We start from the raw sequence: 16584 nt of genomic DNA on the forward strand, positions 1-16584 counted from the left end.
CACTATAACAATGTGTTGTTTACCTGTCTATAGACAGTCACTATAACAATGTATTGTTTACCTGTCTATAGACAGTCACTATAACAATGTGTTGTTTACCTGTCTATAGACAGTCACTATAACAATGTGTTGTTTACCTGTCTATAGACAGTCACTATAATAATGCATTGTTTACCTGTCTATAGACAGTCACTATAACAATGTGTAGTTTACCTGTCTATAGACAGTCACTATAACAATGTATTGTTTACCTGGACAGTAAATCTATAGGGTAACATGGAGGACAGCATATGTATATATAAGAACTCATTCACATATCAATCATATGTTCAACCAGTAGGAATTTATTGTTATCATTTATCTTATACATAGACACTTCCAATCAAGAAAATAACAAACAAGGTCAAAACCGGAGACCAACACCTGAAGGTTAATATTGCAGAACATTCTCAAAACCGGAGACCAACACCTGAAGGTTAATATTGCAGAACATTCTCAAAACCGGAGACCAACACCTGAAGGTTAATACACTGTATTGCAGAACATTCTCACGACAGGATCACAACCAGTAGGGTCTAGATCTAGTTATAACTGTGAAGAAATAAACAGGGTAAATTTACCGGCACGTTCTCATGATGTGTTGGTGACTTTGTTTCTTGTAATCCAGAAATAACAGAAAAACAGACTTTACTGTTTGATAATGTAGAAGTCAAATCAAAATCACTTTACTGAATTTTTGTCAACATACTTCAGGTTTATGAAATTAAAGTTCCTCTTTTAATCAAAGTCATTTTTTTCATCGTAATTACCTTAAGAACTGATCATTGACTTCTACACAAAATCAATCAAAACCACGCAGAATGAATCTCATTTCTGTGTTATACACCAATAAATCTGTTCAGTCGTTATAATCTGCATCTACGATGTCATACTGAAGTCCACTGTATCGAATGAGACTCTATAGTTTTACACTTCAAACTAAACAATATCTTTCCTTTTAACAGCAGGTTTAGAGCCTCAGTGCATGGTCCTGGTAAGGAATGTTTGTATGGTAATAAATGTTTGTATGGTAATAAATGTTTGTATATCATAATGAAATTTATTTCAAGTCTACAGCCTCTTTAGTGGCAGCGGGTCTAGAGCCTCTTTAGTGGCACAGCAAGTCTAGAGCCTCAGCGCACGGTCCTGGTAATGAATGTAATGTTTGTATATCATAATGAAGATTATTTCAATCTTTGGTTCCCTCTAGCAGCAGGTTTAGAGCCTCTTTAGCAGCAGGTTTAGAGCCTCATCGCACGGTCCTGGTAACAAATGTTGGTATACCCCACACAGTCCTCGACCTTCGCGAATTTCATTTCACCGAGATATCTCCTGATCTCGACCTGGTTACGTCTGTACTCGGTCACGTGATTGTACGACACGTCCATCTCTCGCAGACCAGGCTTAGCCTGCTCGAGAAAGAAGAGAACCATCCCCTTAGCTATGCTGACGTTTTGTATGTTGTTCCTGTCTAAGTAAATTCTCTCTAGATTGGGGTTGACCCGGATCCCGTCCAGTATCCGCTGTGCTCCCACATCTCCGATGATATTCTCGCGAAGGTTAAGACAACGAAGACTGTGCCATGACGTCACCATGTACTCACCGATGCACATTCCTGCTGCGTCATCGAGATCGTTTTCCTGAAGACAAATATCCGTCAATGTTGAAAGGTACTGTAGACGATTGTCTGACCTGAATATCGAAGTGAAGCCGAGCTGGCACTTCCACAGGCTCAGGCGATTCCAAGAGTTTTTGTTGAAACTCATCATCTCTAAAAACAAGTTTGAAATCTTTGAATTTCTGTCCTGTGAGGATCCTTCCGATATACCGATGAAATTACACCCGTAATCTAGATGCTGGAAATGAGGCATTGTCTTCAATAGTTGGAAATATTTCTCAGCCATTCCTTGGGAGAATCCACACTCCCGAACATTCATTTTCTTAAGGTTTTTCCCCTCCAGTGAGTCGATGATCATCTGAAAGCCTTTTTCTGGGATAGTATCACAGCTACAGAGGTTAACCACTTCCAGAAGAGGTAAATTTCTGAAGAGCATCGCGAGAGCCAGCGCTCCATCGTACCCAATGTCGTTCTTGTGAATTCGAACCACTCTCAAGTTTTCCTTGTTCATCAGAAGGGCTGATAACTTCATTACTCCAGAACTAGTCATAGCATTATCTCCAACATTCACTTCAGTCAACTTGTCAGAAGCCTTGAAATCGGGAAGCATGGCTTGTATCCCGACATCCCTCACATGACACCCCTCCATTTCCAGTCTCTTCAGCTGTGGCACAAATTCTAACCCCAGAGGCTGGGGATCAGTCTGATTCATCAACATAGTGTTATTCAACACTAGAGAAGAAAGCTGTGAAAACTTGCAAGCTACCAGGATTTTTCGATAAGCCTCAGGATCAAGTTCTGTAGTGGACAAGTCAAGATGGAATAAGTAGGGCATCTTCTTGAGTCCCTCACATAGAACATCTACATTGTCGTTAAGTGAATTCAGACTGGCCCCAGCAAACCTGAGAGACAAATGACCTCGATGGAGGTATGGACTGCCCTGGGTAAGTTTTAAATTAATCATTGCCTGTCTGTTGCCATCCTGATACATCTCCACATTAATGTCTACTGTCCCTAAGGTGGAGAGAAGACCTGCAAGATTAACTAGGGACTTCATGTCTGAGCTAAGTAAAGTTTTCGTAACATTTCCTGTTGAAATATCCCAAAGATCAATGTTATTAGAACTCATGGCAACCTCAAAGCTATCAATCAGTCGCTCCTGGATAAGAATATTTAAAATGTTTGCTTGAATCTCGAGAGAGTCCTTCTGAGTCTGTATCTTGTATGTTCCTTCTTTTGGGATAATGGTTTTCATGGCATCGAGACAATGATCTGGATCAGCTGACTTCAAGAGAAGGTACTGCAAATAAAGATATTCCATCATCATTTCATCTGAATCATCAAAGACTGTGATGAATTCTGTTGGATTTTCTGCCAGTTTGAAGACCGGATGAAACCCAGACTGATCTACTGAATTGGAGGCACTACTCCTGTAAACCAGATACTGTTCCAGAATGAGGCTCTGGAGGCAGTATTTTTGATGTGCTTGGGAGAAACAGATGATGCCCTCTTTTAAGAATTTTTCCCATGTCTCCGTAGAAAAGATGCAGGAGTCGTCTGTCCTTGTCGCAGCGACCCGGAGCCTCACTGTGTTCTCCACCATCCTGACATCAAACAAGCACCTCTCCTGCCTCCCTGGAGACAAGTGTCTTGGTGCCGTTCCCAGCTCCAAACCCAGTTTGTTTAACTCGTCCTTCAAATCATGACCTTCAGTAAAGAGTTTCAATGTCTTCCACAGCCACGTTATAATGACCGCGGCTGAGCGGTCTGAAGCGGAGTTCTCCAATGTGGAGGTCAGTTCCTCGTAAAATCTCTGGATAAAAGGATCCCCTAACAGCTTGTGGACTGTGGGTGGAAGAAACGGACTCAGAAGAAACGGACTCAGCCTGTTAGTGGAGCTGAACACTCTGGGCTTCGTTTGAACTCTGAAATCAGTCAAGCTCTGAATCGCTGTCGATGGAATACTGGTGTCTGAAAAACAGTTCAGAATGACTTCAGCACAATGGAAGTGGTGTCATGTTTATATAAGATACTTATTCCCTGTAGAAATGGTGTTATGTTTGAATAAGATATGTATTTCCGGTAGACTTGAAACATGGGAGTTTTCTTGTTACAAATGTAATGTTTCCATACATGTATTTTGGATTAAAAATGAATACAGGAAATGAGATTATCAAAGATTAGCTGCTGAGTGACAGCTAGGTGTCAAAACTTTTGCATTTTTGCTATCCCCCCCCCCCCCCCCCCCCCCCCCCCCCCCCCCCCCACAAGAACCTGAGAATGGGCAATTTAAACAAATCCTGTATAATTACAATTAGAAATGTGTAATTGTGACATTTTTGAAACTTCATAAGCTCTGAGATTTAGTAATTACTTAGATGTTGTCTGATTTCAACTTTTCCAGTGTCAACTTCCCATATTTACATATATGTAGCAATATTCCATTATCACCTGCATATGGTGTTTACATCTCTCAACAAATTCAAAATGCAAGAGTTTGTTCTGCGTATAGCCAGTTTTTAAATCGAGGCAAGCTACTGAGAAACAAGTTGATGGTACAGGGGTTTCAACAATCTCGATTGAAGTCAGCATTTCGGCAGTTCTATGGTCGTTATAACGATCTAGTTGGTCAATATAACTTATCATTGGGTCAAATGCTGTCTGACGCATTTCATGCCGATTGTTAGGCCATTCTTGGCACACTGATTTTGACTACAGATAACTCCGTTTACCTGATCAAGATTTCGGGCTCACGGCGGGTGTGACCGGTTGACAAGGGAAGCTTACTCCTTCTAGGCACATGATCCCACCTCTGGTGTATCCAAGGATCCATGTTTGCCCAACTCTCTATTTTGTATTGCTTACAGAAGTTATGAGATTGATCGCTGTTTGTTATCTTCGCCTTTCATTTACAATAATGAATGTTGTGTAATTGTGACTTCTAACTCTGTGAGATAGATTTAGTAAATTACTTAAATTAGATCTTGTCTATTTACAATAATGAATGTTGTGTAATTGTTAAGAATTACCTCTATAAGATCGGAGATTTAGTAGACTATACTGATAGTCCACCAGATTGATGTGTACGTTCAAATGGAGGTTTTCAACTTTGAATTCCAATTTCTCAACACTGCTGGCAAACTTTTCGGCAGCCAGCGACAGAACGCGGAGAAGACGTTCCTCGGCCAATAGGTCTCTTTTGATCACCTCTGCCAAAACTCCTCCGAGGTACATCTTGTGAAGGCTGCACAGCGTCTCTTCACTGTGAGCTGAGAGAGTGAGAAGTAAACATCCCTCTTCTAACTTCAGCAAATAAGAATTGATTTGGTCCCCCATTGAAAACAATTCTGGAAGTTCCTCTGGGGATTTGACGTCTAGCATTTTCTTCCTTATAAACTCATGTACAATGGACATTCTACTTTCTTTTGCTGAAAACTGGCTTGGAAACTGAAAAATACATCATATGATAATGCCATTATGTCAGAAAGGAGAAAATGTATGGCTTGACTGGAAATCGAACCCGGGACCCCTGTATTACTAGTCAGGTGCTCTAACTTAAGGAAAATGTAGTAGTTAGGGCTACATGGAGAATGGAATCGATCGGCCTGGATAGCTCAGAGGTTAGAGCACCTGACTAGTAATGCAGGGGTCCTATTCCTGGCCCAGCCATAATTTTTCTCCTTTCCTATACAACAACAGTACTGCTAACGGTACATAATATGCCCGTGAAAAGCTAATATAGGTTTTGTTTTTGCACCATGATTTGTCGAATTTGGCTTCAGGTAGTATCAGTAATCATCAGGGTGTGACATACTTTCTTTGCATCGTAAAAACAGACAAATCATGTACTGCCTATGCAATATTTCACTTGGCATAAGGTTTGAGGGTCCTATCCCGAACAGTTTAGTCTGTATTCTGCTACTATGACCTTGACCTTTGACCTAGAGAAACAATAGACATCCTCCACTTGGTATAAGGTGTATTTGTACCAAGTTTGACAGTCCTAGCTCAACAGTCTGGTCTATAATACTGCCTACAAGGTTTTCCTAATAAGTGATACTGCAAACTTGACCTTTGACCTTAAAAATAATAAACATCTTTCTCTCATCATGATGATAAAATGTACCAAGTTGCAATATGCTAGAGCTTATGGTTTGGTCTGTATCCTGCCTACATGGTTTTCCTACTAAGTGATACTGTGACCTTGACCTTTGACCTTAAAGAACAATAGGCATCTTCCTTTCATCATGGTGATCAAATGTACCAAGTTGCAATATCCTGGAGCATACGATTCGGTTTGTATCCTGTCTACAAGTTTTTCCTACTAAGTTATACTACGACCTTGATCTTTGACTTCTGACCTTGAAAAAGTAGGCATCTTCCTCTCATCATGGTGATCAAATATACCAAGATGTAATATCCTGGAGATTACAATTTGGTCTGTATCCTGTCCTGACAAACAGATAGATGGACGGACAGACAGACGATGCCTACCATAATACACCCAGGGCTCGAAATTAACATATGCCCGTCAGTCTGTGATCGGTTAAAAGTTTGGCGGACAGACTGACATTTGTTTTAGTCAGTCCGATGGGACTGGTCATTTTTCTAAAACATCATTTTAGAAAACCTACTTTAAAAGTGCTACATTACTGCCCAAGGTATATCGAGTTAAATTCCATTATTTTATTTTAAAAACATTTACGAAGTATGTTTGATCATCTATGGAAAACTCTGGTGGATTGGTAATTTTTTCTGCAGACTTGGGTTGAAAGTATACCGTATCAATCCGGCTGGACTACACGCCACGTCTTTGATGGCGTTTAACAATATCCCTATATGTCTCTCATCATTGCTCAGGCCAAACAAAATTAATTTTGTGGTTCCTATAACATGCTTTACTTTGGGAAGGGGGGAGGGTGATATGTACATGTATCAAAAAGCTCTAACTTCAATGCTCGTTTGATGATAAACAAGAGGCCCATGGCCACATCGCTCACCTGAGCAGCAGTTCCTAGCAATATACAAGCTTGAGCAAAACTATCATTAGACAAACAGCTTGTTTCAGAAAGAAACGTTTCAAAGGTAACAACTAAAAATTCATTAATTATCAAACCTAATCATTAAACTTGACTTCAAATTCATCAATTATTACATGCCCTTGTAGATGAATATGGCCTTCATATCAACAAATTTCATTTAAGGATGCTTTGTGCCAAGTTTGGTTCCCTATACATTCGCATCTAAAATTTGACCTTCTATTGTGGCCCCATCCTACCCCCAGTGGTCATGATTTTAATAAACTTAAATCTCCACAATGTCAGGAACCTTTCATGTAAATTTCAGCTTTTCTGGCCCAGCTTGTGGCCCAGAGAAGAATATTTTTAAATGACCCACCCTAATTTTGCATTTCTTTGATTATCTCCCCTTTGAAGGAAGCATGGTTCTTAATTTCAACAAACTTAAATCCTCTTTACTCAAGGTTGAATTGATCCATGTTTAATTGACACTGGTTCTGGAGAAGAAAACTTTGATCCTCTATTGTGGCCCCACCCTACCCCTGGGGACCATGATCTGAGCAAATTTGAACGTACTTTAGATCACCCAGCTTTCAGGAAAATCTATACTCTTCTGGCCCATTGGTTCTTGAGAAGAATTTTTTTTTAAAGATTTTCTTTATATACTCACATGTATAACTTTGATTCCCTATTGTGGGCCCCCAACATACCCCCTGGGGTCATGATTTTAACAAACCTGAATCTGCACTATGTCAGGAAGCTTTCACATAAATTTCAGCTTTTCCGGCCCAGTGGTTCTTGAGATGAAGATTTTTAAATGACCCCACCCTATTTTTGCACTTTTGTGATTATCTCCCCTTTGAAGGGGGCATGGCCCTTCATTTGAACACACTTGCATCATATTCATCCAAGGATGGTTTTGGCCAGGTTTGGATGGAATTGGCCCAGTGGTTCTGGAGAAGAAGTCGAAAATGTGAAAAGTTTACAGACGGACAGACGGCGGACAACAGGCAATCAGAAAATGGCGAGATAAAAATGTGATAAAAAAAAGGACTTCTTTAAATGTTTTATAAGCATGAAAGTATTCGCAGTAAATGTGTCAAGAATATGTCACAAACATGAAGAAATCATTTACTAATTATCTACTGAGAAAATGTCAAAACAATTGTATCGTTTCAAAAGTTACTACGAGTGAGAAACTTGAAATTCTAGCATAACAGGTTAAATTATACACTATTTGTTATGGATGCAGTGGCCTTGTCTTGGGTTGATCAACATTTCTGGTAGTAAAAATTGTTGAGCTAGGTATCAGATGCCTTAAATGTTAATGACATTAACTCAAATGTTTCTTGAATGACTGAGCCAGTTTTTATCTAAAGTTGACATTGTTTAGATATGTAAATGATCTTGGTGTGTCCCAATCATGTAGTCTTAGATAAATAATCTCATCATGCATTGTGTGTTTTAGGGAGAAATAAACCCTTTATTCTGATAAAACCACAAAGCACAGTTCCAGTACAGTGATTCTATGAGGGTCCATGCTTGAGATCTACTACTATCAAATAATCTGTGTGCGTACCTTTAGACTCTGGGCTGTCCTCAGTTCTTCATTTTCATCTATACTGATGTCTGGAAAAAATTAGAAAAATAATCTACCACAAAATCAAACTAACATGTCCTTCATGTCTTCATTACACTGAATGTAGGATTATTTGATTATTTGACATAATGTGTTATCACACTTGTTGGACTATCTGATTTCCTCTATCACTATCTGACATAATGTAATATTACACGTGTTGGATTATCTGATTTCCTCTATCACTATCTGATATTATGTGATATCACACTTTTGGATTATTTGATTTCATTCATCACTATCTGACATAATGTGATATCACACTTGTTGGATTATTTGATTTCCTCTATCACTATCTGACATAATGTCTTATCACACTTGTTGGATTATCTGATTTCATTCATCACTATCTGACATAATGTGATATCACACTTGTTGGATTATTTGATGTCATTCATCACTATCTGACATAATGTGATATTACACTTGTTGGATTATTTGATTTCCTCTATCACTATCTGACATAATGTGATATCACACTTGTTGGATTATCTGATTTCCTCTATCACTATCTGACATAATGTGATATCACACGTGTTGGATTATTTGATTTCCTCTATCACTATCTGACATAATGTGATATCACACATGTTGGATTATTTGATTTCCTCTATCATTATCTGACATAATGTGATATCACACTTGTTGGATTATTTGATGTCATTCATCACTATCTGACATAATGTGATATTACACTTGTTGGATTATTTGATTTCCTCTATCACTATCTGACATAATGTGATATCACACTTGTTGGATTATCTGATTTCCTCTATCACTATCTGACATAATGTGATATCACACGTGTTGGATTATTTGATTTCCTCTATCATTATCTGACATAATGTGATATCACACTTGTTGAATTATCTGATTTCCTCTACCATTATCTGACATAATGTAATATCACACTTGTTGGATTATTTGATTTCCTCTATCACTATCTGACATAATGTGATATCACACTTGTTGGATTATCTGATTTCCTCTATCACTATCTGACATAATGTGATATCACACTTGTTGGATTATTTAATTTCATTCATCACTATCTGACATAATGTGATATCACACTTGTTGGATTATTTGATGTCATTCATCACTATCTGACATAATGTAATATCACACTTGTTGGATTATCTGATTTCCTCTATCACTATCTGACATAATGTGATATCACACTTGTTGGATTATCTGATTTCATTCATCACTATCTGACATAATGTGATATCACACTTGTTGGATTATCTGATTTCCTCTATCACTATCTGACATAATGTGATATCACACGTGTTGGATTATTTGATTTCCTCTATCACTATCTGACATAATGTGATATCACACATGTTGGATTATCTGATTTCCTCTATCACTATCTGACATAATGTGATATCACACTTGTTGGATTATTTGATTTCATTCATCACTATCTGGCATAATTTGATATCACACTTGTTGAATTATATATCTGGTTTCCTCTATCATTATCTGACATAATGTGATATTACACTTGTTGGATTATCTGATTTCATTCATCACTATCTGACATAATGTGATATCACACTTGTTGAATTATCTATCTGGTTTCCTCTATCATTATCTGACATAATGTGATATTACACTTGTTGGATTATCTGATTTCCTCTATCACTATCTGACATAATGTGATATCACACTTGTTGAATTATCTATCTGGTTTCCTCTATCATTATCTGACATAATGTGATATTACACTTTTGGATTATCTGATTTCCTCTGTCACTATCTGACATAATGTGATATCATACTTGTTGGATTATTTGATTTCATTTATTACTCTCCAAAACAATCTAGTTAAGTTGTTAATCTTTTTATGATGAAATCCATTCATCATTTCATTTATCATTATGGAATTTAATTGTACTAACCTAAGACACATTCTCTATGACTTACTTAGGGGGTGTGATAATAGTTAAGATGACAGTGTTGGTGGTGGTATGGTGATGCTGTTGAAGATAATGGTGGTGGTGTGGTGATGGTGATGATGTTGAAGATAATGGTGGTGGTGTGGCGATGGTGATGATGTTAAAGATGATGGTGGTGTTGTGGCGATGGTGATGATGTTGAAGATAATGGTGGTGGTGTGGCGATGGTGATGATGTTGAAGATGATGGTGGTGGTGTGGTGATGGTGATGAAAATAACTATTGTGGTGGTGATGATTGTAATGGTGGGGTGATGATGGTGGTGGTGTGTATACGGGAGGGGGTGTCCTGGTGAGGTGTACATGTTTGATTTTGTGGTGAGTGTGTGGTTGTTTGATTTTGGGTGAGTGTGTGGTTGTTTGACTTTGGGTGGGGTGTGGTTGTTTGACTTTGTGGTGAGTGTGTGGTTGTTTGACTTTGGGGTGAGTGCATGGTTGTTTGACTTTGTGGTGAGTGTGCGGTTGTTTGATTTTGGGGTGAGTGTGTGGTTGTTTGACTTTGGGGTGAGTGTGTGGTTGTTTGACTTTGGGGTGAGTGTGTGGTTGTTTGATTTTGGGGTGAGTGTGTGGTTGTTTGATTTTGGGGTGAGTGTGTGGTTGTTTGACTTTGGGGTGAGTGTGTGGTTGTTTGACTTTGGGGTGAGTGTGCGGTTGTTTGATTTTGGGGTGAGTGTGTGGTTGTTTGATTTTGGGGTGAGTGTGTGGTTGTTTGATTTTGGGGTGAGTGTGTGGTTGTTTGACTTTGGGGTGAGTGTGTGGTTGTTTGACTTTGGGGTGGGGTGTGGTTGTTAACTAAGTCACTAAATCTAATCAATGATCACACAGTCACTAAATCTCATCAATGATCACACAGTCACTAAATCTCATCAATGATCACACAGTCATTAAATCTCATCAATGATCACACAGTCATTAAATCTCATCAATAATCACACAGTCACTAAATCTCATCAATGATCACACAGTCACTAAATCTCATCAATGATCACACAGTCATTAAATCTCATCAATGATCACACAGTCACTAAATCTCATCACACAGTCACTAAATCTCATCAATGATCACACAGTCACTAAATCTCATCACACAGTCACTAAATCTCATCACACAGTCACTAAATCTCATCAATGATCACACAGTCACTAAATCTCATCACACAGTCACTAAATCTCATCACACAGTCACTAAATCTCATCAATGATCACACAGTCACTAAGACTCTTTTGATCACAGTCACTAAATCTCATCACACAGTCACTAAATCTCATCACACAGTCACTAAATCTCATCAATGATCACAGTCACTAAGACTCTTTTGATCACAGTCACTAAATCTCTTTTGAGGTATGAATTAATTGTTACTGATGAGTAACAATCAACACTATGTAAATTCTAACACCGGCTAAGGTAACTAGTGGTTAAGGTAATCACTTCAACAACAGCTAGATCTTATCCCAAGGTCACAGGTTCTATCCCAAGGTCACGGGTTCTATTCAAATGTTACAGGTCCCATCCCTATGTCACAGGTTCTATCCAAAGGTCACAGGTTCTATCCAAATGTTACAGGTACCATCCTAAGGTCACAGGTTCTATCCAAATGTCACAGGTTCCATCCCAAGGTTGCAGTTCCCATCCCAAGGTTACAGGTTCTATCCCAAGGTCGTAAGTCCCATCTCAAGCAGCCATGTCAAAACTAATACATTTATAAAGAGGTAATGACTGTTCCAAGCATTCAGCATTAGAAGTGAAAGTAATGAGCCATTTGGATAAAACCTTAAAACCTGAGGACCTGTGTCTAAGCAGGTGGATAAAACCTTAAAACCTGAGGACCTGTTTCTAAGCAGGTGTATAAAACCTGAGGGTCTGTGTCTAAGCAGGTGTATAAAACCTTAAAACCTGAGGACCTGTGTCTAAGCAGGTGGATAAAACCTTAATACTTGAGGACCAGTGTCAAAGCAGGTGTATAAAACCTTAAAACCTCAGGACCTGTGTCTAAGCAGGTGGATAAAACCTTAAAACCTGAGGACCTGTGTCTAAGCAGGTGTATAAAACCTTAAAACCTGAGGACCTGTTTCTAAGCAGGTGTATAAAACCTTAAAACCTGAGGACCTGTTTCTAAGCAGGTGTATAAAACCTAAGAACCTGTTTCTAAGCAGGTGTATAAAACCTGAGGACCTGTGTCTAAGCAGGTGGATAAAACCTTAATACTTGAGGACCTGTGTCTAAGCAGGTGGATAAAACCTTAAAACCTGAGTACCTGTGTCTAAGCAGGTGTATAAAACTTTAACACATGAGGTCCTGTGTATAAAACCTGAGGTCCTGTGTCTGAGCAGGTGTTTGTACGATAAAGAATCCTCACAGCTACTTAGCAGCCCTATATATCGCTCACACAGAACAAAATTTATGACAGACTACACCTACACATGGTGACAACCCGACATTAGTAAAATATTTTCCAGTGGGACATAAAAGTTGTGATGGAGTCGTTCATCAAGTCTGCAACCTTCAGTTTATTATGTTTCCATGTGTTAACAAGCTTATAGTGAACATTGGTTCATTGAGTTTCCATGTGTTAGCACAATTATAGTGAACATCGGTTCATTGAGTTTCCATGTGTTAACAAGCTTATAGTCAACATCGGTTCATTGAGTTTCTATGTGTTAACACGCTTATAGTCAACATCGGTTCATTGAGTTTCTATGTGTTAACACACTTATAGTGAACATCGGTTCATTGAGTTTCCATGTGTTAACACACTTATAGTGAACATCGGTTCATTGAGTTTTCATGTGTTAACAAGCTTATAGTGAACATCATTTCATTGAGTTTCTATGTGTTAACAAGCTTATAGTGAACATCGGTTCATTGAGTTTCTATGTGTTAACACACTAATAGTGAACATCGGTTCATTGAGTTTCTATGTGTTAACACATTTATAGTGAACATCGGTTCATGGAGTTTCCATGTGTTAACAAGCTTATAGTGAACATCGGTTAATTGAGTTTCCATGTGTTAGCACAATTATAGTGAACATCGGTTCATTGAGTTTCCATGTGTTAACAAGCTTATAGTCAACATCGGTTCATTGAGTTTCCATGTGTTAACAAGCTTATAGTGAACATCAGTTCATTGAGTTTCCATGTGTTAGCACAATTATAGTCAACATCGGTTCATTGAGTTTCCATGTGTTAACAAGCTTATAGTGAACATCGGTTCATTGAGTTTCTATGTGTTAACAAGCTTATAGTGAACATCGGTTCATTGAGTTTCTATGTGTTAACACACTTATAGTGAACATCGGTTCATTGAGTTTCCATGTGTTAACACACTTATAGTGAACATCGGTTCATTGAGTTTCCATGTGTTAACAAGCTTATAGTGAACATCAGTTGATTGAGTTTCCATGTGTTAACACACTTATAGTGAACATCGGTTCATTGAGTTTCCATGTGTTAACAAGCTTATAGTCAACATCAGTTCATTGAGCTTCCATGTGTCAACACACTTATTGTGAGCATCGGTTCATTGAGTTTTCATGTGTTAACACACTTATAGTGAACATCGGTTCATTGAGTTTCCATGTGTTAACAAGCTTATAGTGAACATCAAATCATTGAGTTTCCATGTGTTAACACACTTATAGTGAACATAGGTTCATTGAGTTTCTATGTGTTAACACATTTATAGTGAACATCGGTTCATTGAGTTTCAATGTGTTAACACACTTATAGTGAACATTGGTTCATTGAGTTTCTATGTGTTAACACACTTATAGTGAACATCGGTTCATTGAGTTTCCACGTGTTAACAAGCTTATAGTGAACATCGGTTCATTGAGTTTCCACGTGTTAACAAGCGGTTCATTGAGTTTCCACGTGTTAACACACTTATAGTGAACATCGGTTCATTGAGTTTCCATGTGTTAACACACTTATAGTCAACATCGGTTCATTGAGTTTCTATGTGTTAACAAGCTTATCGTGAACATCGGTTCATTGAGTTTCTATGTGTTGATAATCTTATAGTGAACATCGGTTCATTGAGCTTCCATGTGTTAACAAGCTTATCGTGAACATCGGTTCATTGAGTTTCCATGTGTTAATAATCTTATAGTGAACATCGGTTCATTGAGTTTCCATGTGTTAATAATCTTATAGTGAACATCGGTTCATTGAGTTTCCATGTGTTAACACACTTATAGTGAACATCGGTTCATTGAGTTTCCATGTGTTAACACACTTATAGTGAACATAGGTTCATTGAGTTTCCATGTGTTAACACACTTATAGTGAACATCGGTTCATTGAGTTTCCATGTGTTAACACACTTATAGTGAACATCGGTTCATTGAGTTTTCATGTGTTAACACACTTATAGTGAACATCGGTTCATTGAGTTTCCATGTGTTAACAAGCTTATAGTGAACATCAGATCATTGAGTTTCCATGTGTTAACACACTTATAGTGAACATAGGTTCATTGAGTTTCTATATGTTAACACATTTATAGTGAACATCGGTTCATTGAGTTTCTATGTGTTAACATACTTATAGTGAACATCGGTTCATTGAGTTTCCACGTGTTAACAAGCTTATAGTGAACATCGGTTCATTGAGTTTCCACGTGTTAACAAGCTTATAGTGAACATCGGTTCATTGAGTTTCCATGTGTTAACACACTTATAGTGAACATCGGTTCATTGCGTTTCCATGTGTTAACAAGCTTATAGTGAACATCAGTTGATTGAGTTTCCATGTGTTAACACACTTATAGTGAACATCGGTTCATTGAGTTTCCATGTGTTAACAAGCTTATAGTCAACATCAGTTCATTGAGCTTCCATGTGTCAACACACTTATTGTGAGCATCGGTTCATTGAGTTTTCATGTGTTAACACACTTATAGTGAACATCGGTTCATTGAGTTTCCATGTGTTAACAAGCTTATAGTGAACATCAAATCATTGAGTTTCCATGTGTTAACACACTTATAGTGAACATAGGTTCATTGAGTTTCTATGTGTTAACACATTTATAGTGAACATCGGTTCATTGAGTTTCAATGTGTTAACACACTTATAGTGAACATTGGTTCATTGAGTTTCTATGTGTTAACACACTTATAGTGAACATCGGTTCATTGAGTTTCCACGTGTTAACAAGCTTATAGTGAACATCGGTTCATTGAGTTTCCGCGTGTTAACAAGCGGTTCATTGAGTTTCCACGTGTTAACACACTTATAGTGAACATCGGTTCATTGAGTTTCCATGTGTTAACACACTTATAGTCAACATTGGTTCATTGAGTTTCTATGTGTTAACAAGCTTATCGTGAACATCGGTTCATTGAGTTTCCATGTGTTAACACACTTATAGTGAACATCGGTTCATTGAGTTTCCATGTGTTAACACACTTATAGTGAACATAGGTTCATTGAGTTTCCATGTGTTAACACACTTATAGTCAACATCGGTTCATTGAGTTTCCATGTGTTAACACACTTATAGTGAACATCAGTTCATTGAGTTTCCATGTGTTAACACACTTATAGTGAACATCGGTTCATTGAGTTTTCATGTGTTAACACAATTATAGTGAACATCGGTTCATTGAGTTTCCATGTGTTAACAAGCTTATAGTGAACATCAGATCATTGAGTTTCCATGTGTTAACACACTTATAGTGAACATAGGTTCATTGAGTTTCCATGTGTTAACACACTTATAGTGAACATAGGTTCATTGAGTTTCTATATGTTAACACATTTATAGTGAACATCGGTTCATTGAGTTTTTATGTGTTAACATACTTATAGTGAACATCGGTTCATTGAGTTTCCACGTGTTAACAAGCTTATAGTGAACATCGGTTCATTGAGTTTCCACGTGTTAACACACTTATAGTGAACATCGGTTCATTGAGTTTCCACGTGTTAACACACTTATAATGAACATCGGTTCATTGAGTTTCCATGTGCTAACACACTTATAGTCAACATCGGTTCATTGAGTTTCCATGTGTTAACAAGCTTATCGTGAACATCGGTTCATTGAGTTTCTATGTGTTGATAATCTGATAGTGAACATCGGTTCATTGAGTTTCCATGTGTTAAAACACTTATAGTCAACATCGGTTCATTGAGTTTCCATGTGTTAACAAGCTTATCGTGAATATCGGTTCATTGAGTTTCTATGTGTTGATAATCTGATAGTGAACATCGGTTCATTGAGCTTCCATGTGTTAACAAGCTTATCGTGAACATCGGTTCATTGAGTTTCCATGTGTTAATAATCTTATAGTGAACATC

At 37.9% G+C, this 16584-nt stretch overlaps 1 protein-coding gene across 3 annotated transcripts in view; it reads right to left on the minus strand.

Annotated features, from left to right (window-relative positions):
- Window positions 1-321: 321 nt before the first annotated feature.
- Window positions 322-16584, minus strand: part of LOC125666139 (uncharacterized) — a 29770-nt gene continuing 13507 nt past the window's right edge. For all 3 annotated transcript variants that reach the window (XM_048899264.2, XM_048899262.2, XM_048899265.2), the window contains 3 exons: window positions 8255-8304; window positions 4687-5104; window positions 322-3628 (listed from right to left, as the gene is read on the minus strand). In XM_048899264.2, the coding sequence (XP_048755221.2) occupies window positions 1281-3628; window positions 4687-5104; window positions 8255-8304 (2816 nt within the window). In that variant the 3' untranslated portion in view covers window positions 322-1280. The remainder of the gene's footprint in view (window positions 3629-4686; window positions 5105-8254; window positions 8305-16584) is intronic.

The sequence above is a fragment of the Ostrea edulis genome, chromosome 10 (genome assembly GCF_947568905.1).
Source record: "Ostrea edulis chromosome 10, xbOstEdul1.1, whole genome shotgun sequence".
NCBI lineage: Eukaryota > Metazoa > Mollusca > Bivalvia > Ostreida > Ostreidae > Ostrea > Ostrea edulis.